Source organism: Nomascus leucogenys, chromosome 5 (genome assembly GCF_006542625.1).
Source record: "Nomascus leucogenys isolate Asia chromosome 5, Asia_NLE_v1, whole genome shotgun sequence".
Classification (NCBI taxonomy): Eukaryota; Metazoa; Chordata; class Mammalia; order Primates; family Hylobatidae; genus Nomascus; species Nomascus leucogenys.
In genome coordinates, this window is record NC_044385.1 from 128,852,756 (window position 1) to 128,871,795 (window position 19,040).

The 19,040-nt window shown below is 40.8% G+C and overlaps 1 protein-coding gene across 1 annotated transcript in view; it reads left to right on the forward strand.

Annotated features, from left to right (window-relative positions):
- The first annotated feature begins 338 nt into the window (after positions 1–338).
- Positions 339–19,040, forward strand: part of TPP2 (tripeptidyl peptidase 2) — an 81,552-nt gene continuing 62,850 nt past the window's right edge. The window contains 3 exon segments of the mRNA XM_030812468.1: positions 339–605; positions 8,144–8,272; positions 17,498–17,593. Of these exon segments, the coding sequence (XP_030668328.1) occupies positions 441–605; positions 8,144–8,272; positions 17,498–17,593 (390 nt within the window). The 5' untranslated portion in view covers positions 339–440.

A 19,040-nucleotide genomic window follows, 5' to 3' on the forward strand; every position in this document is an offset into this window, starting at 1 on the left:
TTGGAAACTATCGTTTGCCCAGCGAAGGGTTCCCATTATTCCTGGCTTGCGGTCCATCTCCTTGCCCGTCGCTCGGGGAGTGATTCGGTCCGGGACAGCAGGACTCTTTGCTTGGAGGCCTGCTGTTGCCTAAAAACCCCAAGCGCGGGCCTCTTCAAGACCCCAGGTTGGAGATCCGAACCCTCCAGTAATGGCCTCAGACCCCGCCCCCTTCACTGCAGCCCGGGCAATACTCGGGCCTAGCTCCTGAGAGCGGCGCCGTTGGCTTACGTGGAAGCACGTGATTGGCCACCGCTCCTTGGCAGGCCGGGATTGGTGGGAGACGGGCTGACCCCGCCCCTCGCCCCCGCCTCCGGCCCGAGGCCGCACGGGTGTCCTCGCGCTGCTAGTCCGCGCGCAGCTTGGCAGTTTGCCGCTTCCTCGTCCTCCATCCTGCGTCCATGGCCACCGCTGCGACTGAGGAGCCCTTCCCTTTTCACGGTCTCCTGCCGAAGAAGGAGACCGGAGCCGCCTCCTTCCTCTGCCGCTACCCGGAGTATGACGGGCGGGGGGTGCTCATCGCTGTCCTGGACACGGGGGTCGACCCGGGGGCTCCGGGCATGCAGGTGAGGCAGCCCCCGAGGGCCCGGGCGCGGGGGCGCGGGGGCGCGGGCGGCCGGGGACGCGGGTGGGGACACAGTCTTGGAACCCGGCAGGCCAAAGCCCCACTCTGCGGCCGAGTCCGGGCCGGGGTGGGCAGAGGTCAGAGCCAGGCGCGGGAGGGACGGGCGCCCGTCAAGGGGACTCAACGGTGCACAGTGCCAGGGTCGCTGGGCGGGCGAGGGCCCGGACCCCGGGTTGGACCGTGTTCCCAGCTCAACAAAAGCAGCGTGCCCGGCGCGGCTGCCTGGGGGAGCTTGGGTCCCCCTTTGGCCCCAGGTACTCCCCTTCCTTCTCGCTTCGGCGCTGCCAGGCCGGACCCCCCCAAGGCTCCTTCCCTCCACGCCGCCTTCCTCTGCATACCCCTGGTGCCTCGGACACCGGTCGCTGCCTGACGTTTTTAAAGAGAATTTTACAGCTTTTATCATTGGGGTGGGGTGGAGACACCAGATAGGCAACTGACATGTGAGAACCTAATGTTTAGGGATCGGGAGATTTGGTTTGGGGAAGAATAGTTTGTCTTTAAGCACGAAAGCTGGGTTTCCAGAAGATAACCCAGTCCGCTTCCGGAATTGTTTCCTGTGGTAGTTTTGTGTATTCTATTTTTAAACGATCTTCTGCAGCGTATTTGCTTAGGGTCATTGAATCTTGTGGCTAGTCTTCGTTTACATAAGGAGAATTCAGTTAGGTTTGGTTTGGGCGAGCTTCTCAGACCTTATGAAATTATGCGACTTTTTTTTTTTTTAAACCTGAAAACACGACATTTTAAAAACATTACTTAGTTTTTTGCCTTAGGCAACTTTAAAATCTGTAGATTCAGGGTATCATACCAGAAGGTAGTTTTTTTGAAAGTATGTTGTCTCTCGTTAAAAGCATTCTGTTTAAAGTCTTTAAAGTTTAACTTTTGTACATTTAGCCCTTTACTGAATTCCAGTAATAAAATTTCACCATTGTTCAAGATCCATCTCCCAGCATCCCTGACTAATCCTACTGTATGCTGATCTCTCGTTGATCAGCCCCTGGCTATCTTATCCTCCTTTCTACACTAAACACTCATCCTCCTCCCCACAATGTCCCTTCCCTTCTGGATCCTTTATCGTGCTTTCTGATTATTGAGGTAGCATTTTGGAAGTAACGAGGGGGAGTCTGGCCGAATCTGCTTAGAAACCCCTGGGAATCTTGATTTCTGGTGTGTGCTTCAGCACCGCCCTGGAGTACAGCACACCTTTTATGAATCAGGAGAGGATCAGGTACTGAATTCCCTCCCGGTAACTGGAGTTGTATAATTGTCGTTGTATTAATAACTTAGACTTAAAACAATGACAGCTATCAACTGATTGAGGCTTTATGACAAAGTAGTAATGCTTTCCATTCTGCTGTGGAGTGTGTTTACTTTTTATAGGATAAGTGGGAGGAGAACAGCTGGGATAAGTGGTTCACCGGTTCTTTTGTCAGGATAATAAGAGGGTCAGAAAAGTTTGGAGAAGTGCTGCTTGGTAGAATTTGTTGGTAGAATTTCCAGATCTGTTTCTCACATTCTTCTGTTACTCTCTCTAAAGTAGCAATAATTTTCACCCCACAGCATTGTTGTGAAAATTGATTATAAGAGGACTAATTACATGTGACTTTTTAAAATGCTCAAGAAAAATATTAAACTATCTTGGCAATGATATTTTATTCTTTTATATATGTATAATTTCAACTTTTATTTTAGATTCAGAAGGTAGAAGTACAGGTTTGTTACATGGGGATATTGCGTGATGTTGAGGTTTGGGGTGTGATTGATCCTGTCACCCAGGTAGTGAGCATGGTACCCAGTAGGTAGTGTTTCAGCCTTATTTCCTCCCCTTCCCTTTGGGATCCCCAGTGTCTGTTGTTCCCGTCTTTGTGTCCATGTGTACCCAATGTTTAGCTGCCACCATAAGTGAGTAGAAGTTTACGCTGGATGTTTCATCACCAGCTATTTGGAGGGTAAATATATGTTAGATATTTGCATGTAATAAATATTCAGATAATAAAATATTGAAATAAAATGAAAGCGTAACTCTTCTCTTTTAACAACCTTGACTCAGATATTGACCTAAACATAGCCAGTTAAAAGAAACTGGGTACGGTGGCTTGCAAACATGAGGATTTTTTTTTCCTGTACCTTTAACAGATTTATTTTGTAGATATATGTGTACATCATTAAGATTAGAAGATGGATAGAAAGAAAAAAGGAAGGAAAGAATGAAATAGGAGGAAGATGAGGCTGAATTGGCCATTTGGAAAGCCGGGTGGGGTCTGAATAAAGGACTAGAGGCACAAGTGAAAACTTGGAAGAACACAGTGGGTTGTCTCAGTCTTTGGTGACTTCCTTGGGCCCAATTCTTTTGTGACAGCTCTGTGGGCATGATAAAGTGGAGGATGGGTGGCATGAGAAGAGTAGTAGTTACGTAAGTGATTTCATGTTTCCTCAGCAGATATTCAGGCACCTACCAGGTGCCTAAGTTTGTGTTAAATGATACAATCTTGCAAACTGTCACTCTTACAGAGATTGACAAGGGTTATTGGGGGGATGGGGCAGGGATTGGGGGCAGCACTGGCCAGTAAGAGCTGGACTGGTCAGGTTTCACAGACCAGATGGAACTTGGACTAGACCAGAATATATATATGCAATAGCCAGGAGGTCTCCCTTCCACCAGTCTTGATCCATCCTTCACATTTCTAGAGTTAGATTCCTTAAAAAAACAAACCTTGTATTATACCCTCATTTAAAACAAAGCCATTTTGGAATCTCAATTGCTTTTGTGTAAAAATAAAAAAAAAAATTGAATGGTATCTATGAGGCCGTTTGCCATCCAACTCTGGCCTCCTTATGTAGCCTCAGTTCTCATCATTTCTTATGTCCATAACCCCTTCATCCCCACCTTTCATCCTTTGCCTCCCCTTGAACATTTCACTCTTTCACTCACCTAGATGTTGCAGGTCTTTTTGCCAATACATGCCTTTGCATGTGGCGTTTCATCTTCCATCAGGCTTCTACCATCCATCATCTGTAAACTCCTGCTTCATCCTTTAAGATCCAGTCGGGTCTTGACACCATTATGTTTTGGAAAATCAACTGATTTAATTCTCCGCCCGCCCCCCCCCACCTTGTATTTATGTGTGTGTTTGCCATTGTGTTAGGGCCTGCAGCTTCAGAGGTGAGTAAGGCCCAGTCCCTCCTGAGAGTTATTTAGGCTTTTTGTCTCTTTGCTGTTACAGCAATTTGCTCAGATCCCCTTAATAGCACCTGAAATATGTATTTTAGTATTTCTGTTTAGATAACTTTTTCCTGGTTAACTTAAAAATCTTTGAAAGCATGTATCAAAATTGTATGAAATGTGCTTGTAATGTTAAATGTTTTTGTTGAATGGAAAAAATATATATGGGCATAATGAAGGAATACAATTTCCTCACGGAGGGAAAAAAAAGGTTTGAGGAGGTTATGAGTAGTTTCGTAAAACTCTATTTTTACATTCACTAAAATTTTATTACCTTTCAGTTAGCTTTCCCTCATTCCCCCCAAGCTGGGTTTTGTGTTCTTACATGTTTTTATATGCTTTCATAGATAGTGTCCTAACCTTTTTTTTTTTTTTTTTCCCTCAAAGACAGGGTCTCACTCTGTCACCCAGCTGGAGTACAGTGGCACAGTGGCAGGATCACCACTCATTTCAGCCTCAAACTCCTGGGTTTAAGCAAGCCTCCTGCCTCAGCCTCTGCAGTAGTGGGACCATAAGCATGTGCCACCATACCTAGCTAGTTTTTTTATTTTTTTGTAGAGACAGGGTCTCACCGTGTTACCCAGACTGGCCTGACCTCTATTATGTATTGTCCTGTTTTGTCATCATCTCTCTACTTACTTTTTCTTTCCAACCGATAGTAACCTTTCCAAAAGCAAAGATTGTCTTATTTATATTAATCATTATATTTTCAGAATAAAAGTCACTGGTTAATATTTACTAAATCTTTATTTGCTTAAAAGAATATTTTCAGTACCTTTCCTGAAATTTTAAGTCAATTCATTAACTTTGTGTTGTTTATGATAGATTGCAAACTTCCCGCCATTTGTTCTCGTCCTCTCTGCAAATGTCCTACCTTTTGTTCTGGTCCTCTCTGCAAATGTTTGACAAATCTTCCAACCTTCACTAACTCCTCTACCTTAATGGTTACATTGGAGACATACACTCACTTAGATTCTTGACATTTTGGGAAGATCTTTGGACAATTTCTGTTTCATCCAGCCAACATAGCCCAGTAAGCATTTCCCAGTCTCCCACCCCAGGACCCAGGATTTAATACCGAAGCTCTTACCGACACTAACTGCCCATGCTTTCAATCCCTCTTTCCCATGTGAAGCCTCCCCCATCTCAGAGATGAGGGATATAGTTCCATTGTTAGCAGTTCGCCTTCCTCCTTTCCTTTACTTCTCCCAAAACACCATGGCAAATCCTCAGGGGGTTTGCCTTTTTAAAACCCTCCTCTGACCCTACATTTCTGTTTTTGTCTTTTTATGTCTAGTGAAGTGGTTTTCTTTATCTAATATTAAAGTAAGAAATTCATGGATAGGATAATTGCATGTATAATAATTTGTAATGAAAATTTGTGTGTGTAGGAGAGAGATCCTTGTAAGTAAAGCATGTGGAAGTAGGTGACAAATAAGCCATTAAATCCCATTAGGCTTTTTTCTTTGCTCATATATTGATAATGAGGTTTCTAATGAGAGAGATGTATCTGACTTGTTAGTGCTCTCTTGTTATTCTTGATCTCAAGTCACTCAGGTTTGCTTATTGAGGTGAAGATAGGTGATTTGGGTTCTTAGTGTTACTGTGTATCTTTCAAATTCCATATTGGAATACATTTTAAAATAGGTTATTTTCTTATATGATTAGTACATGACCTAGCTAGTTTTAATTTTATAAAGTAGTATCAACTTTATTTTGTTTCCATTTTTATTTTGGCAGATTTTCTTACATTTTTCTGTTTTTTAATTATATTTTTGAGACACATAGCCTTTCTCTTCAGAATCAGTATCTGATTTAAGTTTTATAGCTGTATCAGGGTTTGGTATGATTCCCACAGTGATTTTTTTTTAATTATGACTTTGAGCTTTCTGAGTATTAGAATTCTTATTTGTTACTATTATAGGACAGTTCCCAAGAAGTAAACATCCAACTTGAGAATTACCATACATGAAAATAACAGCTGTGCCTGGGAGGCCTTTATGACACCTTCAGCTCTGAGGCCCTCAGTTGTTCCATGGCAACAAGATTGAAATGAGATTTGGGGTCCACCAACTACCCATTTGCTTTGTCTGATAAAGGAAAAAAAAATGTGTGCTTTTGTTTTCTCCACATCGTGAATTTCCCTCTCCTTCTTTAGGGTATACCTTAATTACAGAGCTTGGAGGTTATTGCAGAGGAAATACTTGTATTGGGGAAAGGGGCGTGTTGGTCAGAAAGACCCAGAGCAGTGGACATTAAGCTTTGTCTTAAAGAATGTGAATTCTCCAGGTGGAATTGGAGTCTGAAGACTGTGCTCTTCCACTTTACTGACAGTTTCTACGGTTTTTATGTTTCTGTTTCTTTCTTGAGGATGGAGTTTTTTTTGTTGTTTTTTTTCCCCCCCAGTCTTTGTGTCTCTGTTTTCTGGCTGATTCCTGCTGGTAACTCAGTACCTATTCCCGAATGCAACAAATTCCCTTTGGAAAGCCAGCCAAGAAAGAGCCCAGAAATTATTTTCCCACAAAAATGTATAAAAATATATACTGTTACTTGTAGCAATCATGTTATGGCTCAAATGAAAATTTGTGGACTGGCAAGAAATCAGACCTTTGAAAATCAGTCTTAGTGCTGAGTAACTTGTGTCTTGTAATTCAATAATGAAATATTCATTGAATGCCTGACAGGCACTGCTAGGTAGTGGGTATATGTTGGTGAATAAAGTAGACATGGCTCTTGCCTTCATGGAGCTTTCTATTCTAATAGGGGGAACAGATGAAGATCACCTACCTGTATAATTAGAAATAGAATTATGTTCTGTGAAGGAAATGAGGTAGAGTGAGAAAAAATAATCCAGTTTAGGATGGCAGCTACTTAAAGGAGGTCATCGAGGAGGCCTTTCTGCAGGAGGGACTTTAATAGAAAACTGAGAGAAGCTGGAATCCTGTGGAACGACTGAAGAGATAAAGAATTCTAGGCAGAAGGAACCTGTTTGAAAAGTCATGAGGCAGGAAAAAGTTTGGCATGTTTCAGGAATTGAAAGGAGGTTGGCGTGGTTAGACTCCTGAGTAACGGGTTGGCAGGGGTCAGATGGTGCGAGGCTTTCTATGCGAGTATTCTGAGTGCTCCATGAATACATTGATGGGCTTAAAGGAGAGGACTGATAAAATACAGCTTGTTTTAATACAGGTTGAGTATGACAAATTTGAAAGTCTCCAATGAACATGTCCTTTGAACTTCATGTCGATGATTTTGGAGCATTTGGAATTTTCAGGTTAGGGACACTCAGCCTGTATTACTTTTGATGGGGCCAAGAGTGGAAACTGAGGGACCACTTAGGAGGTGATTCACTTCATGGAGGCAAGAGATGGTGGTGGTTTGGAAAGTTAGGATAGTGGTAGTGAAAATGTGATGGATTTGAGCTATCTTCTAGACAAAGAATTAACAGGATTTCCTGTTAGCTTCGCTGTGAGGAGTCAACTGAAGTAAAGAATCAGAGGAGGATTGTTAAGTTGCTGGCGTGAACAGCTGGGCGTGGGGATTCCTGGGTTGGCAAAGCCTGGAGAAAATCAGGTGGCGGGGGCATGTTAAGCTTGAACTTCGTTGCGTTTGAGGCGCTAGTGTGGCATCCAATAATGGTGCCATTAAATGGTACCATTATTACTAAACATTTTTCTCCCTAAAGCTCTAAACTTGTCCAGCCCACAGCTCACCATCTTTAGATCTTTTCTCAAATGTTACCATCTCAGCAAGGCCTTCCTTGACCAGCCAAACTTATACTGAAAGCCCCACACTAACCGTCTCCCTTCTCTGCTTAATTTTTCTCCATAGTTAATTTTCACCACCTGACATGTTCTTTTTTTTTTTCCTAATACCCAGTGTGATAGCACATCTGACATGTTTTTTATTTTACTTTGTTATTAACTGAACTGCTTTCTCGCTATAAGATCGTCAGGGATTTTTGTGTATGGATCACTGCCATATCCCCAGCACCTAAAATAGGGTGTGGTCTATAGTAAATGCTCAGTAAATATTTGTTAATTGAATATATGAAACCACTTGAAGGATTCTGTAGTGTTTCCACGATTAAATTTTCTTACTAGCATTTGTTCAGGCTTTTGGCTTAAAACAATTCAGTTCTCTTTTTTAAGTGAATGTAGATTCTGTATATACACACACATATATATGTGGATTTGCATTGTTCTGTTTAGGAATAAAAACCTAAAGTCTACCATTCATATTTTATTTTTCTTAATTTTCAGGTTACAACTGATGGAAAACCAAAAATCGTTGATATCATTGATACAACAGGAAGTGGCGATGTGAATACTGCTACGGAAGTAGAGCCAAAGGATGGTGAAATTGTTGGCCTTTCAGGAAGAGTGCTTAAGGTGAGACCTTTTGTCTTCTTTTTGAATTTTTTTTTTTTTTTTTTTACTCTTGCCTCAAAGCATCTAATGTTTTTACCTTACATTTGGTGGTGGTATTAGTTATCCATTGCCATATATCAGATTACCTCAGAACCTCCTGGTTTAAAATGACAAATATTTATTACCTCGGAGTTTCTGTGAGTCAGGAATCTGGGTGTGGCTTAACGGGGTTCCGGTAGTTCACAGTCGCCCTGGAGGTTGCAAACGGTTAGCCATGGCTGTGACTTCAGCTGAAGGCTCAGCTTGGGAGAGGAAGGGGAAGTTTGTTTCCAAGCCTACTGGAGGGTCACTGGCAGGCCTTAGCTCCTTGCCATTGGGCCTCTCCACAGTGCTGCAGTACCTGGCAGCACCTTCCCTGGGGGAGTGAGCCGAGAGAGTCCCCATGATGAAAGCCACAGGCTTTTTATAAAAGTGACCTTGGAAGGGACCGCTATATTCAGCTCATTGGAAGTGAGTTAATAAATCTAGCACACGCTTAAGGGGAAGGGATTTCACAAGAAGTGAATCATTGAGGCTGTCTTAGAAGAAGCCATTATTTTGTTGTTTGATGAGGTACTTAGAATTGGGCCGTATTTTTCAGTGAGCTTGCCAAATTTTATGTTTTGAATACAAAGATAGAGAAAGTAACCACATCATAGCTTTGCCTTCATCTTTTGCTGTCCCTTCATAGTATTCCCAGTGAACATGACCATGAAGAAATACTTAGGTTATAGTAGCTGTTAAGTGGCCGGCTTTGTCTTTTTTTTTTTTTTTTTTAAACTTTTTTTTTTGTTTTTTTTTTTTTTGAGACATAGAGTCTTGCTCCGTTGCTCAGGCTAGAGTGCAGTGGTACAATCTTGGCTCGCTGCAACCTCCGCCTCCCGGGTTCTAGCAATTCTCCTGCCTCAGCCTCCCAGTTAGCTGGGATTACAGGTGCCCGCCACCACGTCCAGCTAATCTTTCTATGATTAGTAGAGACAGGGTTTCACCATTTTGGCTAGGCTGGTCTCGAACTCTTGACCTTGTGATCTGCCTGTCTCAGCCTCCCAAAGTGCTGGGATTACAGGCGTGAGCCAGGGCACCTGGCCTACCAGCTTTGTCTTATTCTATGTCCTTGGTAGAAAGGCCTGGGTAAGCTAAACATAAAAAATAATTATAAAGCAAGCACAGAGGAGCTCATGAGCTAAGGAGCATGAAGGATGACAAGAATTTGTGATCCTGTACTCTTAAGCAGCATTAGTTTGGTATATAAAATTATGATTATTTAGTTAGCTTTTCCCACCTTTTACCATCTATCTGAATTGTTCTTAGGCCTTGTCTTTTAAATAAGCTGTTTGTGGCAGCATATTGGCTTTCTGTGCCGTGTAATAAAGCACCACAGACTTAGCCGCCTAAAACCTTGTGTATTTCTGTATTTATTATATCACTGATTCCATGGGCTAGGAGTCCAGGCATGGCTTTTTGTGGGTCTCTGCTCAGAGTCTCACAAGACTGCAGTCAAGGTTAAAGGCTCAGCTGAGGCTCAGGCTTCTTTTCCAAGTTTACATGATTGTTGGAAAAATTCATTTCATTGCAGCTGTAAAACTCGTGATAGCTTGCTTCTTCAAGGCCAGTAAGAGAATCTCTGACCTTGGCGATGACCCCAGTCTTTCTTTTAAAGAACTCACCTGATTCGTTCAGGCCCACTGAGAATCGTCTCCCTTTTGATTTGCTCAGAGTCCTTAACTGCATCTGCAAAATCCCTTCACCTTCTTTACATACCATAACGTAATCATGGGAGTGACATCTCATTATATTCACAGGTCCTGCCTTCACTTAGGGGAGGGACTTGGGTCTTCTTAGAAATCTGCCTGTCACGGGCAGATGGCAGCCATTAATAATCCAGGTTATACTTCCTTTTCCGTGTGTTATGAACTGATTATCTGTGTCCCATCCCTTGCCAAAATTCATACATTGAAGCCGTATCCCTCAGTGTGATGGTATTTGAAAGTTGGGCCTTTGGGAGATATTTAGGGTTAGATGAGGTTATAAGTATGTGTCCCCTCAGGATAGGATTAGTACCCTTATAAGAAGAGACATCAGAGAGCTCTCTCTAGAGCAAGTCCTTCTAGGGCATATGAGGACACAGCAAGCAGGTGGCCTCTGTAAGCCAGGAAGAGGGCTTTCACCTACGCCCAACCATGCTGGCACCCTGATGCTGAGCTTCCAGTCCCTATATGAAAAAATAAGTTTCAATTGTCAAGAGTCATCCAGTTTACGGTGCGGGTTGAGAATCCCTTATCTGAAACGCTCGGGACCAGAAGTATTTTAGGTTTCAGATTTTGGAATATTTGCACTAAATATACTAGTTGAGCCTCCCTAATCCAAAATCCGAAATGCTGCAAACTCCAGAACTTTCTGAGTGCCAACATGACACTCAAAGGAAATGGTCAATGGAGCATTTCAGATTTTCGGATTAGAAATGCTCAGCCATCTGAATTACTCTAGAGTTTGGCCTGTCTTCCCCCAAGTCAACCTTGTTATTGGAATATGTTTCAAAGGGAAACTTGGGATTCCTGTGAGTTATGGTACTCTGAGAAACCAGAGAGAATTCCTAGTAAGTCCTGCAGACTTAGAGCCATATAAAGTATTACTCAATCATTTATTTATTTATATTAATTTTGAGATGGAGTCTTGCTTTGTCACCCAGGTTGAAGTACAGTGGCGCAATCTCGGCTCACCTCAACCTCTGCTTTCTGTATTTAAGTGATTCTTCTGCCTCAGCCTCCCGAGTAGCTGGGATTACAGGCATGTGCCACGACACTTGGCTGATTTTTTTTTTTGTATTTTTAGTAGAGATGGAATTTTGCCATGTTGGCCAGGCTGGTCTCAAACTCCTGACCTCAAGTGATCCACCCGCCTCGGCCTCCCAACGTGCTGGTATTATAGGCATGAGCCACCATGCCTGGCCTCATTTATTTTTAAATAGCTGCAGTAATCCCTGCTTTAGATAAACCACATGAACTAATAATATCACTAGTGTTCAAAGGTAGAATTATATATGTACCATATATATTGCTATTAAATAAAGTCAAAAAAATTATAAGGTTTGTCTTTTCTCAGCTTGGTGATGTATTTCTTTAGCTCTACTATTAAGTATTCTCAGCCTGTCATTGTGGGTTTTTAAACTTAATTTTTAATTGTGTTCAGTATGTCTTAATAGTTTAAAAAGACAAATATTTTTACAAGGCTTCTAACAAAAAGAGTTAAATCCTGTCCCACCTCTCCCCTACTGTTTTCTACTTCAACAGTACATTAATACGTTAAATTCTCTTCAGCTTAAAATAACATGCTAATATTTTTTATTTCTTAATTTTTTTTTTCTAGTCTTAGTCTTTACTTGTAGAATTAATATGTGGAAGAAGAGAGTTTAATTCTCAGGTCCTTTATTTCCAAGAAATTTTTTTGCATTTTCTCTTAGGTAACTTCCTCTCCGTTGTTTTGCTGTTTTTTTCTGGAACTCCTGTTAATGGAACGTTGGACCTCTTGACTTGATCCTCCAATTTTTAAATTTTTTTCCACCTTTTCTTCACTGCCTTTATCTTTTTCCTTCCTGAGAGATTTCCAGCATTTTCTCAACATTGTAACCCTTGTGTGAATTTTTTTTAATTTTGCCTATTTTTAATTGCAAAAACCCCTTCATGTTCACTGGGAATTGCAAAAACCCCGTCATGTTCACTGGGAGCGTATTTTTGTATCATGTATGCAACATTTTATCTCTGAGATAAAATTTTAATTTTTTTCTATTTCATTGTTTCTTCCCTCTCCTTCCTCCTGTTCCCCTTTCTCAGTCTCCTATTCTGCTTCCTCCTCCTTTCCCCCTTTTTCTTCACCCTCTCCTTCCTCCTTCTCCACCTCCTCTTCTTGTTCTCTGCTTTTTACGTTAGATATTTTGTTTAGGTGTCTAATCATCCCTAGCTGTCTTATTTTAGCAAGGCACAAGAAAAGGTGACTGGAAGCTCCTCTGCTTATGTAGGGTCTTTTGGTGGATTTCAATATAGGGTAATGAAAGCATTTAGGGGAACCCCCATAATATCAGTATACACTATATTTTTTTCCATCGGGGTGCCCAGTTACCTTAAGTCCTTAGCCCATTTGGCCTGGGGTTTAGGGGAGGAGTGAGCAAGAAGTCTGGCCGTAGGTATTCAGGTAGCCACACCATGCAAGGGGCCTGGAGTGATGTCATGCAGACTCATTTTTATGTCTCATCCTTTTTGTATTAGTTCCTTTTCACATTGCTATGAAGAACTACATGAGACTGGGGAATTTATGAAGAAAAGAGGTTTAATTGACTCACAGTCCTACAGGCTTAACAGGACGCATGACTTGGGAGTCCCAGGAGACTTACAATCATGGTGGAAGGTGAAGGGGAAACAAGACATGTCTTCTCATCATGATTGAGCAGGAGAGAGAGCCAGCAAAGGGAGAAGCGCCATGCTTTTTTTTTTTTTTTTTTTTTTTTTGAGATGGAGTTTCACTCTTATTGCCCAGACTAGAGTGCAATGGTATGATCTCAACTCACTGCAACCTCTGCCTCCCGGATTCAAGCGATTCTCCTGCCTCAGCCTCCTGAGTAGCTGGGATTACAGGTGCCTGCCACCAAATCCAGCTAATTTTGTGTTTTTAGTAGAGACAGGGTTTCACCATGTTGGCCAAGCTGGTCTCAGACTCCTGACCTCAGGTGATCTACCTGCCTCAGCCACCCAAAGTGCTGGGGTTGCAAGCGTGAGCCACCGTGCCCAGCCCCCATGCATTTTAAACCATTAGATCTTGTAATAATTCATCATCACGGGAACAACAAGGGGGAAATCCACTCCCATGATCCAGTCACCTCCCACCACGTCCCTCCCCTGACACGAACAGATTATATTTCGACATGAGATTTGGGTAGAGACACAGAGCCAAACCATATCACCTGTTCTTTGCTTTGTTGACATGTCAGCTTTTCTCTGGTTCAGCTTGGTTGGTGAAGTTTGGGCAGGATGTGGGATGGGGCAGTGGGAGTGCTCTTATACAGATTTTCCACCAGTCTTCTTAGTTAGAACTCTCTTCTCCATCCATCCATAAAATGTACTCACACACATGTTCAGTTTAGTTTTTTTTCAAGGATGTCCAGGTATTTAGATATTTTGCAGTAGTCAATAAAAGGAAGAATTATTAATCACTGGGATTCTTACTAGTTGCATCTCTGCAACTCTTTAGTACACAGTTTTCAGAAAGCAGCACAATGAAGTCTTCAAGTTTCTTTGATGTAGTCATGCATTTATTTATTTATTTATTTATTTATTTATTTATTTATTTATTTATGACAGAGTCTTGCTCTGTCGTCCAGGCTGGAGTGCAGTCACTGCAACCTCCGTCTCCTGGGTTCCAGCAATTTTCCTGCCTCAGCCTCCCACGTTGCTGGGATTATAGGCGCCTGCCACCATGTCCTGCTAATTTTTTGTATTTTTAGTAGAGACGGGGTTTTGCCAAACTGGCCGGGCTGGTCTCGAACTCCTGACATCAGGTGATCCACCCACTTCGGCCTCCCAAAGTGCTGGGATTACAGACGTGAGCCACCGCGCCCAGCTGTCATGCTTTGAAATGAATTAAATGTTTATAGTCTGTTTTTTCCACATAGCCCATAAACTGCTAACAGACTTTTATTTTTCTGTCAGTTTAAGATCAACTGTTAGTTAGGTGCTTTGAACACTTCAGTAGCCTCATTCTCTAAGGGTGATATTCCTAGGCCTCCTTGAGAAACCAGTGGTAAGCTACTTATGGCCTGTGGTACTCCCATGAGTAGATAAAAGTACGAAAGTGAATAGAACTTTAAAAGCTTTTATTGTAAAATATACATACATAAAGTACATAAAACACATATATGCAGTTTTATGAATAGTATAGCTAACACCACTGTACCCACCCAGATCAAGATAAAGAGTATTGCCATACATCAGAAACTTCCTGCATCCTCCTACATCACAGCCTATTTCAACTTCTGTGATAATCATTCCTTTGCTTTTTTGTGTGTAGTTTTACCACATCTGTGTGGCTACATAAAATATATTGTTTAGTTTTGAACTTTACATGAACAGTCTCGTTTCTTTCATAAAATTTCATCATACATCATTTTTCCCTTGGTGTTGTGAGATTTCAGATTCGTGAGACTTGCCCATGTTGTCACTGGCAGCAGTGATTTATTCAGTTTCCTTGCTGTGTAATATGCCATGGTTTGTACCTACCACATTCTATCCATTCTGCTGTGATGTTTGTGTATCCTGTGCACGTGTGTGGATGTCTCCAGGATGTGTGCCGTAGGAGTAGAATTGCTGAATCATGGAGATACGTCACTAGGTCATACCAAACAGTTTTTCCAAGTGCGTGTTTGTTTGTTTTTTAATTGGACAGGACATCTCCTTGACCAAGTGTTTGTATTAAAAGACATTTCCAGGCCAGGCACAGTGGCTCACACCTGTAATCCCAGCACTTTGGGAGGCCAAGCACTTTGGATCGTCTGAGGTCAGGAGTTCAAGACCAGCCTGACCAACATGTCGAAACCCCCTCTCTACTAAAAATACAAAAATTAGCGGGGCGTGGTGGTGCAAGTCTGTAATCTCAGCTACTAGGGAGGCTGAGACAGGAGAATCGCAGAGGTTGCAGTGAGCCAATATGGCGCTACTGCACACCAGCCTGAGTGACAGAGCGAGACTCCTTCTCAAAAACATAAAAAAACAGACATTTCCACTAGCAGTGTATAACAAGTGTTTTCTGACCCCATGATCATAGAGATATTCTCCTGTATTTCTAAGAAGTTTCACAGCTTTTCTCTTCTGTTTGTTCTAGAATTCACCTGGAAGTGATTTTATATGCTTAGTTTGAAGAGTTCTGTTTCCTGTTTTCTGTAAAAATACCCAGTTGTCCCAACACCATGTGTTCCACAATTTTCACTCTAATTTTTAGTGCCTTCTTTTCACATGGCACCCTTCAAAATGTGGTGAGCTTCTGAGGTCTCTTTCGTATTCTCTTTGTCCCTTTGTTTGTGGATGCTTCCCCCACTTCCTTTATTCTAATTTTAGTAGCATTTTGGGAGGAAGCACAGTACCTTTTTCATTTTACCACATTTAACTGGAAGTCATTTTATAAATCAACACTTAGTCTTAAATATTTTTGGTTTAAAAAAAAAAAAAAGAAAAATCCAGGCATAATAAATGACTTGGCCAGATTCAGCATGGTACTTAGATGCAGTGACAGCCAAAGGAAACTGTGCATGTGCCCTGGCCTGTGTGATGAGGCTGGCAAGACTGAAATCATTTGGAAGCAAAAAAAGCCTCTAAGAGGACTTCACTGCATGGTACGCTAACACTCAGATGACACTTGGCCCGTTAAGAAAAATGTTTGATTTGTTAGGCATCCTGTCTTTAAGAGAGTCAGAGAAATGAGGTGTAATTGGTAATTAAAAAGATTACGTGTATCATATGAAAACCAGTCTTAATACATTGTAGTTACTGTGTAATTAGAACCATTTTTAAGATACCAACCTAAAATGGTCAAATGTAAAGATTTTATTCTTAGAAAAAATAACTGTGTTGATGTACAATACTCAAATATGCAAAATAAAATTTCATAATTGCCTCATAAAGTTAGCTTTACTCTAACTCAGCTAGTTAGAACAGATAGCCCTGATTATATCTTTTATCTGATGTTTTTGGTGTAATTTTTGTAACTAGTCTGCCTTTGTGGTAAGGAAGATACATAGTTGTGATTTGAGAAGTATCTGGTTCCATGGACCGTGCAGACTTTATTCTCATTTATAATTAAATTATGTCTATTGGATTGTTTTTGTTGTACTTTATATTTTTTAAGAAATTGTGATTAAATATAACTTAACACCTTTCTATTTTGCAGTTATTTTAATTAGTTACTTCATTTAATCTTTTGGCATTTCATGATTTTCTGTAATGTCTTTGTACAAAGAAGTTGCTGCTAGCCGAGGGCTACAAAGCCACCTGTGTAGTGGGACAGCAGTGAATCAATACTCAGAATTTAAAAGCTAGTGACTACTTCCCTTTTTGTTGTTGCAGTGCTTTATTGTTTTGCCATGGGCTGTTGCAAAAACATTAAAGTTCAGAATTCCTATTCTCTAAAGAAGGTTAAGTTTTGAGTGAAAAGTGCTAGCTTGTATGCCAGCGTGTTTGAAATTACACATTCTCCAGACGTGCAGTTGATTTGGAAGTGATTAATGACACAGAGGCCTCCAGAAGGTCACTATTTAGTATTAATAGCTCCTTGAAGCTCTGTGAAGGATTGTTTTCCTCTCTGTAGTTGTGAGGAAATTTCATCCAAAAGTTTTTTGCCTGGGAAGTAATTGGATGAAGGACATGAGGATGAGTTAAAGATATTGCACAAGTGAGGATTGATGAGGCTACCAGCTCTGAGTGTTTCAACCTTGTCATTTATTCATATTTAAAAGCTGTTTTTGATGACCACGGTTCCATGATTGCAAAGAATATGAATACCCTACATTTTCTTGATTGATCATTCATGTTGGTTGATGCTCAGTTCACTTTGTTGTTCACAAGAATAAGGTAGAGATTTTCTTCCTTTTACAGATAAAGAAGTAGAAGCCTGTGGGTTCCTTCTAGTTAGTGATAGAGTTTGGATTCAGAGCCAGATTTATCTGACCTTAAATCCCATATCCTTTGTACAGAATTTTTGGTTTCCATGATAGAACTAGGTTCCAGTTTTCAGCTTTCCTGTTGTTCCGGCAAGTAATTTGATTTCTCTGCTGCTTTGCTTTCTCTGTTTGTAAACTAGGCATACTGTTTGCATCGCTGTACCAAAAATTTAAAGTGTTTTAAAATACTTTGAGATAGTTTGAAAGATTATTACAAGATTTTAGCAGTTTATTGAGATAGTGTATGTTGAAAGCACTTTTTAAACCATGAAGCATTGTATAAATGAAAGGTATTATTCTAATTGAATTATTTATGGATGAGAAAAAAGAAGTGATAAAGACATTAAGTAACTACTTAGAGTATTAAACACATTGTTGTCGTACATGAGCATCCTTATCCAATTTAAGCTTATTAGAGTAGAAGTAATACACTTTTTTGCTCAGTAGTGTATCATTGGAATTGGAAAGCATTTAGTGAATGAACAGGTTACTTTTTTTTTTTTCTGTAGATTCCTGCAAGCTGGACAAATCCCTCAGGCAAATACCATATTGGCATAAAAAATGGCTATGACTTCTATCCTAAGGCTCTCAAGGAAAGGATACAGGTAATGTACAATCTGGTACCAATGACTTGTATTCTTCTGACTTGTCTTCTTCCTCAGATTTTATTCCTAGTGAAGAGTAAGAAATATTTCATAAAATCTCATTAACTCTTAGTCTTTTGGGTGGTTGGTGGCTTTCAAACAATGACTGCTTAAAGATTCTGCTCAATGGAATGTCATCCATGTAAAGTCGTGATTCTTAATCTTGGGTACATGGACAAGTTTAGGGAATCTGTGAATACACTGAAATTATATTCAGATTTTTGTGTTTTTCTGGGAGATGGGATATAGCTTTCACTGGATTTTTGAAGGACTTACTTGAAAAAGGCTAAAGACAGTGGATTCAAAGTCCAGACCACCTTTTCGTTTCTGTTCCTGTAGTTTCTGTGATAATGTCCCTCCCCTGTTTAACTAGCCTTCTTGCTCCCAGTTAGTCATCATTTAGTATTAAGGTAAGTGTTAATCAGACCTAAAACTGCTGAAGTGTAAGAAGTACCAGTGTGCCATTAGAAAAATAAGAGTGGTAAGCAAATAATAAAGGGCCTGCATTAAAACAGTTCAATAGAACTTTCTGTGATAATGGAAATGTTTGAAATGTTCAGTTTCTGCTCTAACCATTATGGTAGTCACTAGCCGTGTCGCTATTGAGAATTTGAAATATGTCTAGTGTGACTGACGAATTGAAATTTTCTTATGTAATATTTTTAAATTTAAGTTTAAATAGTGTCATGTGGCTAGTGACTACCATATTGAGAATGCTGATACAAGTAGCTGATACAAGTACCTAATACAAGTCCAGGGTTGCAGCTGTAAAATAAGGTGTAATCCTGGGAAGGGAGCTTGATGGATAAGATGTATGGGCCCTTGCCTCTGTAGTGTTATTTCCCCAAGGGCCTGTGAAGCATAAGAAGTTACTCAGATTACCTTATTTGTCAGTTTCTAATCATTCTGCAAAACAAACAAGAATAATGCGTATAACTTTTATTACATAATATGTTATTTTAAAATTTCAGGCTGGAATGCAGTGGCATGATCATAGCTAATTACTGCCTCAACCTCCTGGGCAATCCTCCCGTGTAGCTGGGACTATAGGCACACACCACCACACTCATCTAATTTTTGTATTTTTTGTAGGGATAGAGTTTCACCATGTTGCCCAGGCTAGTCTCGAACTCCTGGGCTCAAGTGATCCACGTGCCTCATTCTCCCAAAGGGCTGGGACTACAGGTGTGAACCATTGCATGACTGCATTTTATATAGTATATTAAATGTAATCAGCTGTGTTGATAAGATGTAATTTAATATGCCAATATAGTGTTGTTAAAGTGGACTGTTCCTTTAGCTGTGTTGGGAGATACCAAGAGTTAAAGACACTGAAGATAAAGGTTAAAACCAATTTCAGTAACATAGAACCCTATCAAGTCAAAGAGGATGGAAAAAAAAATAGAGC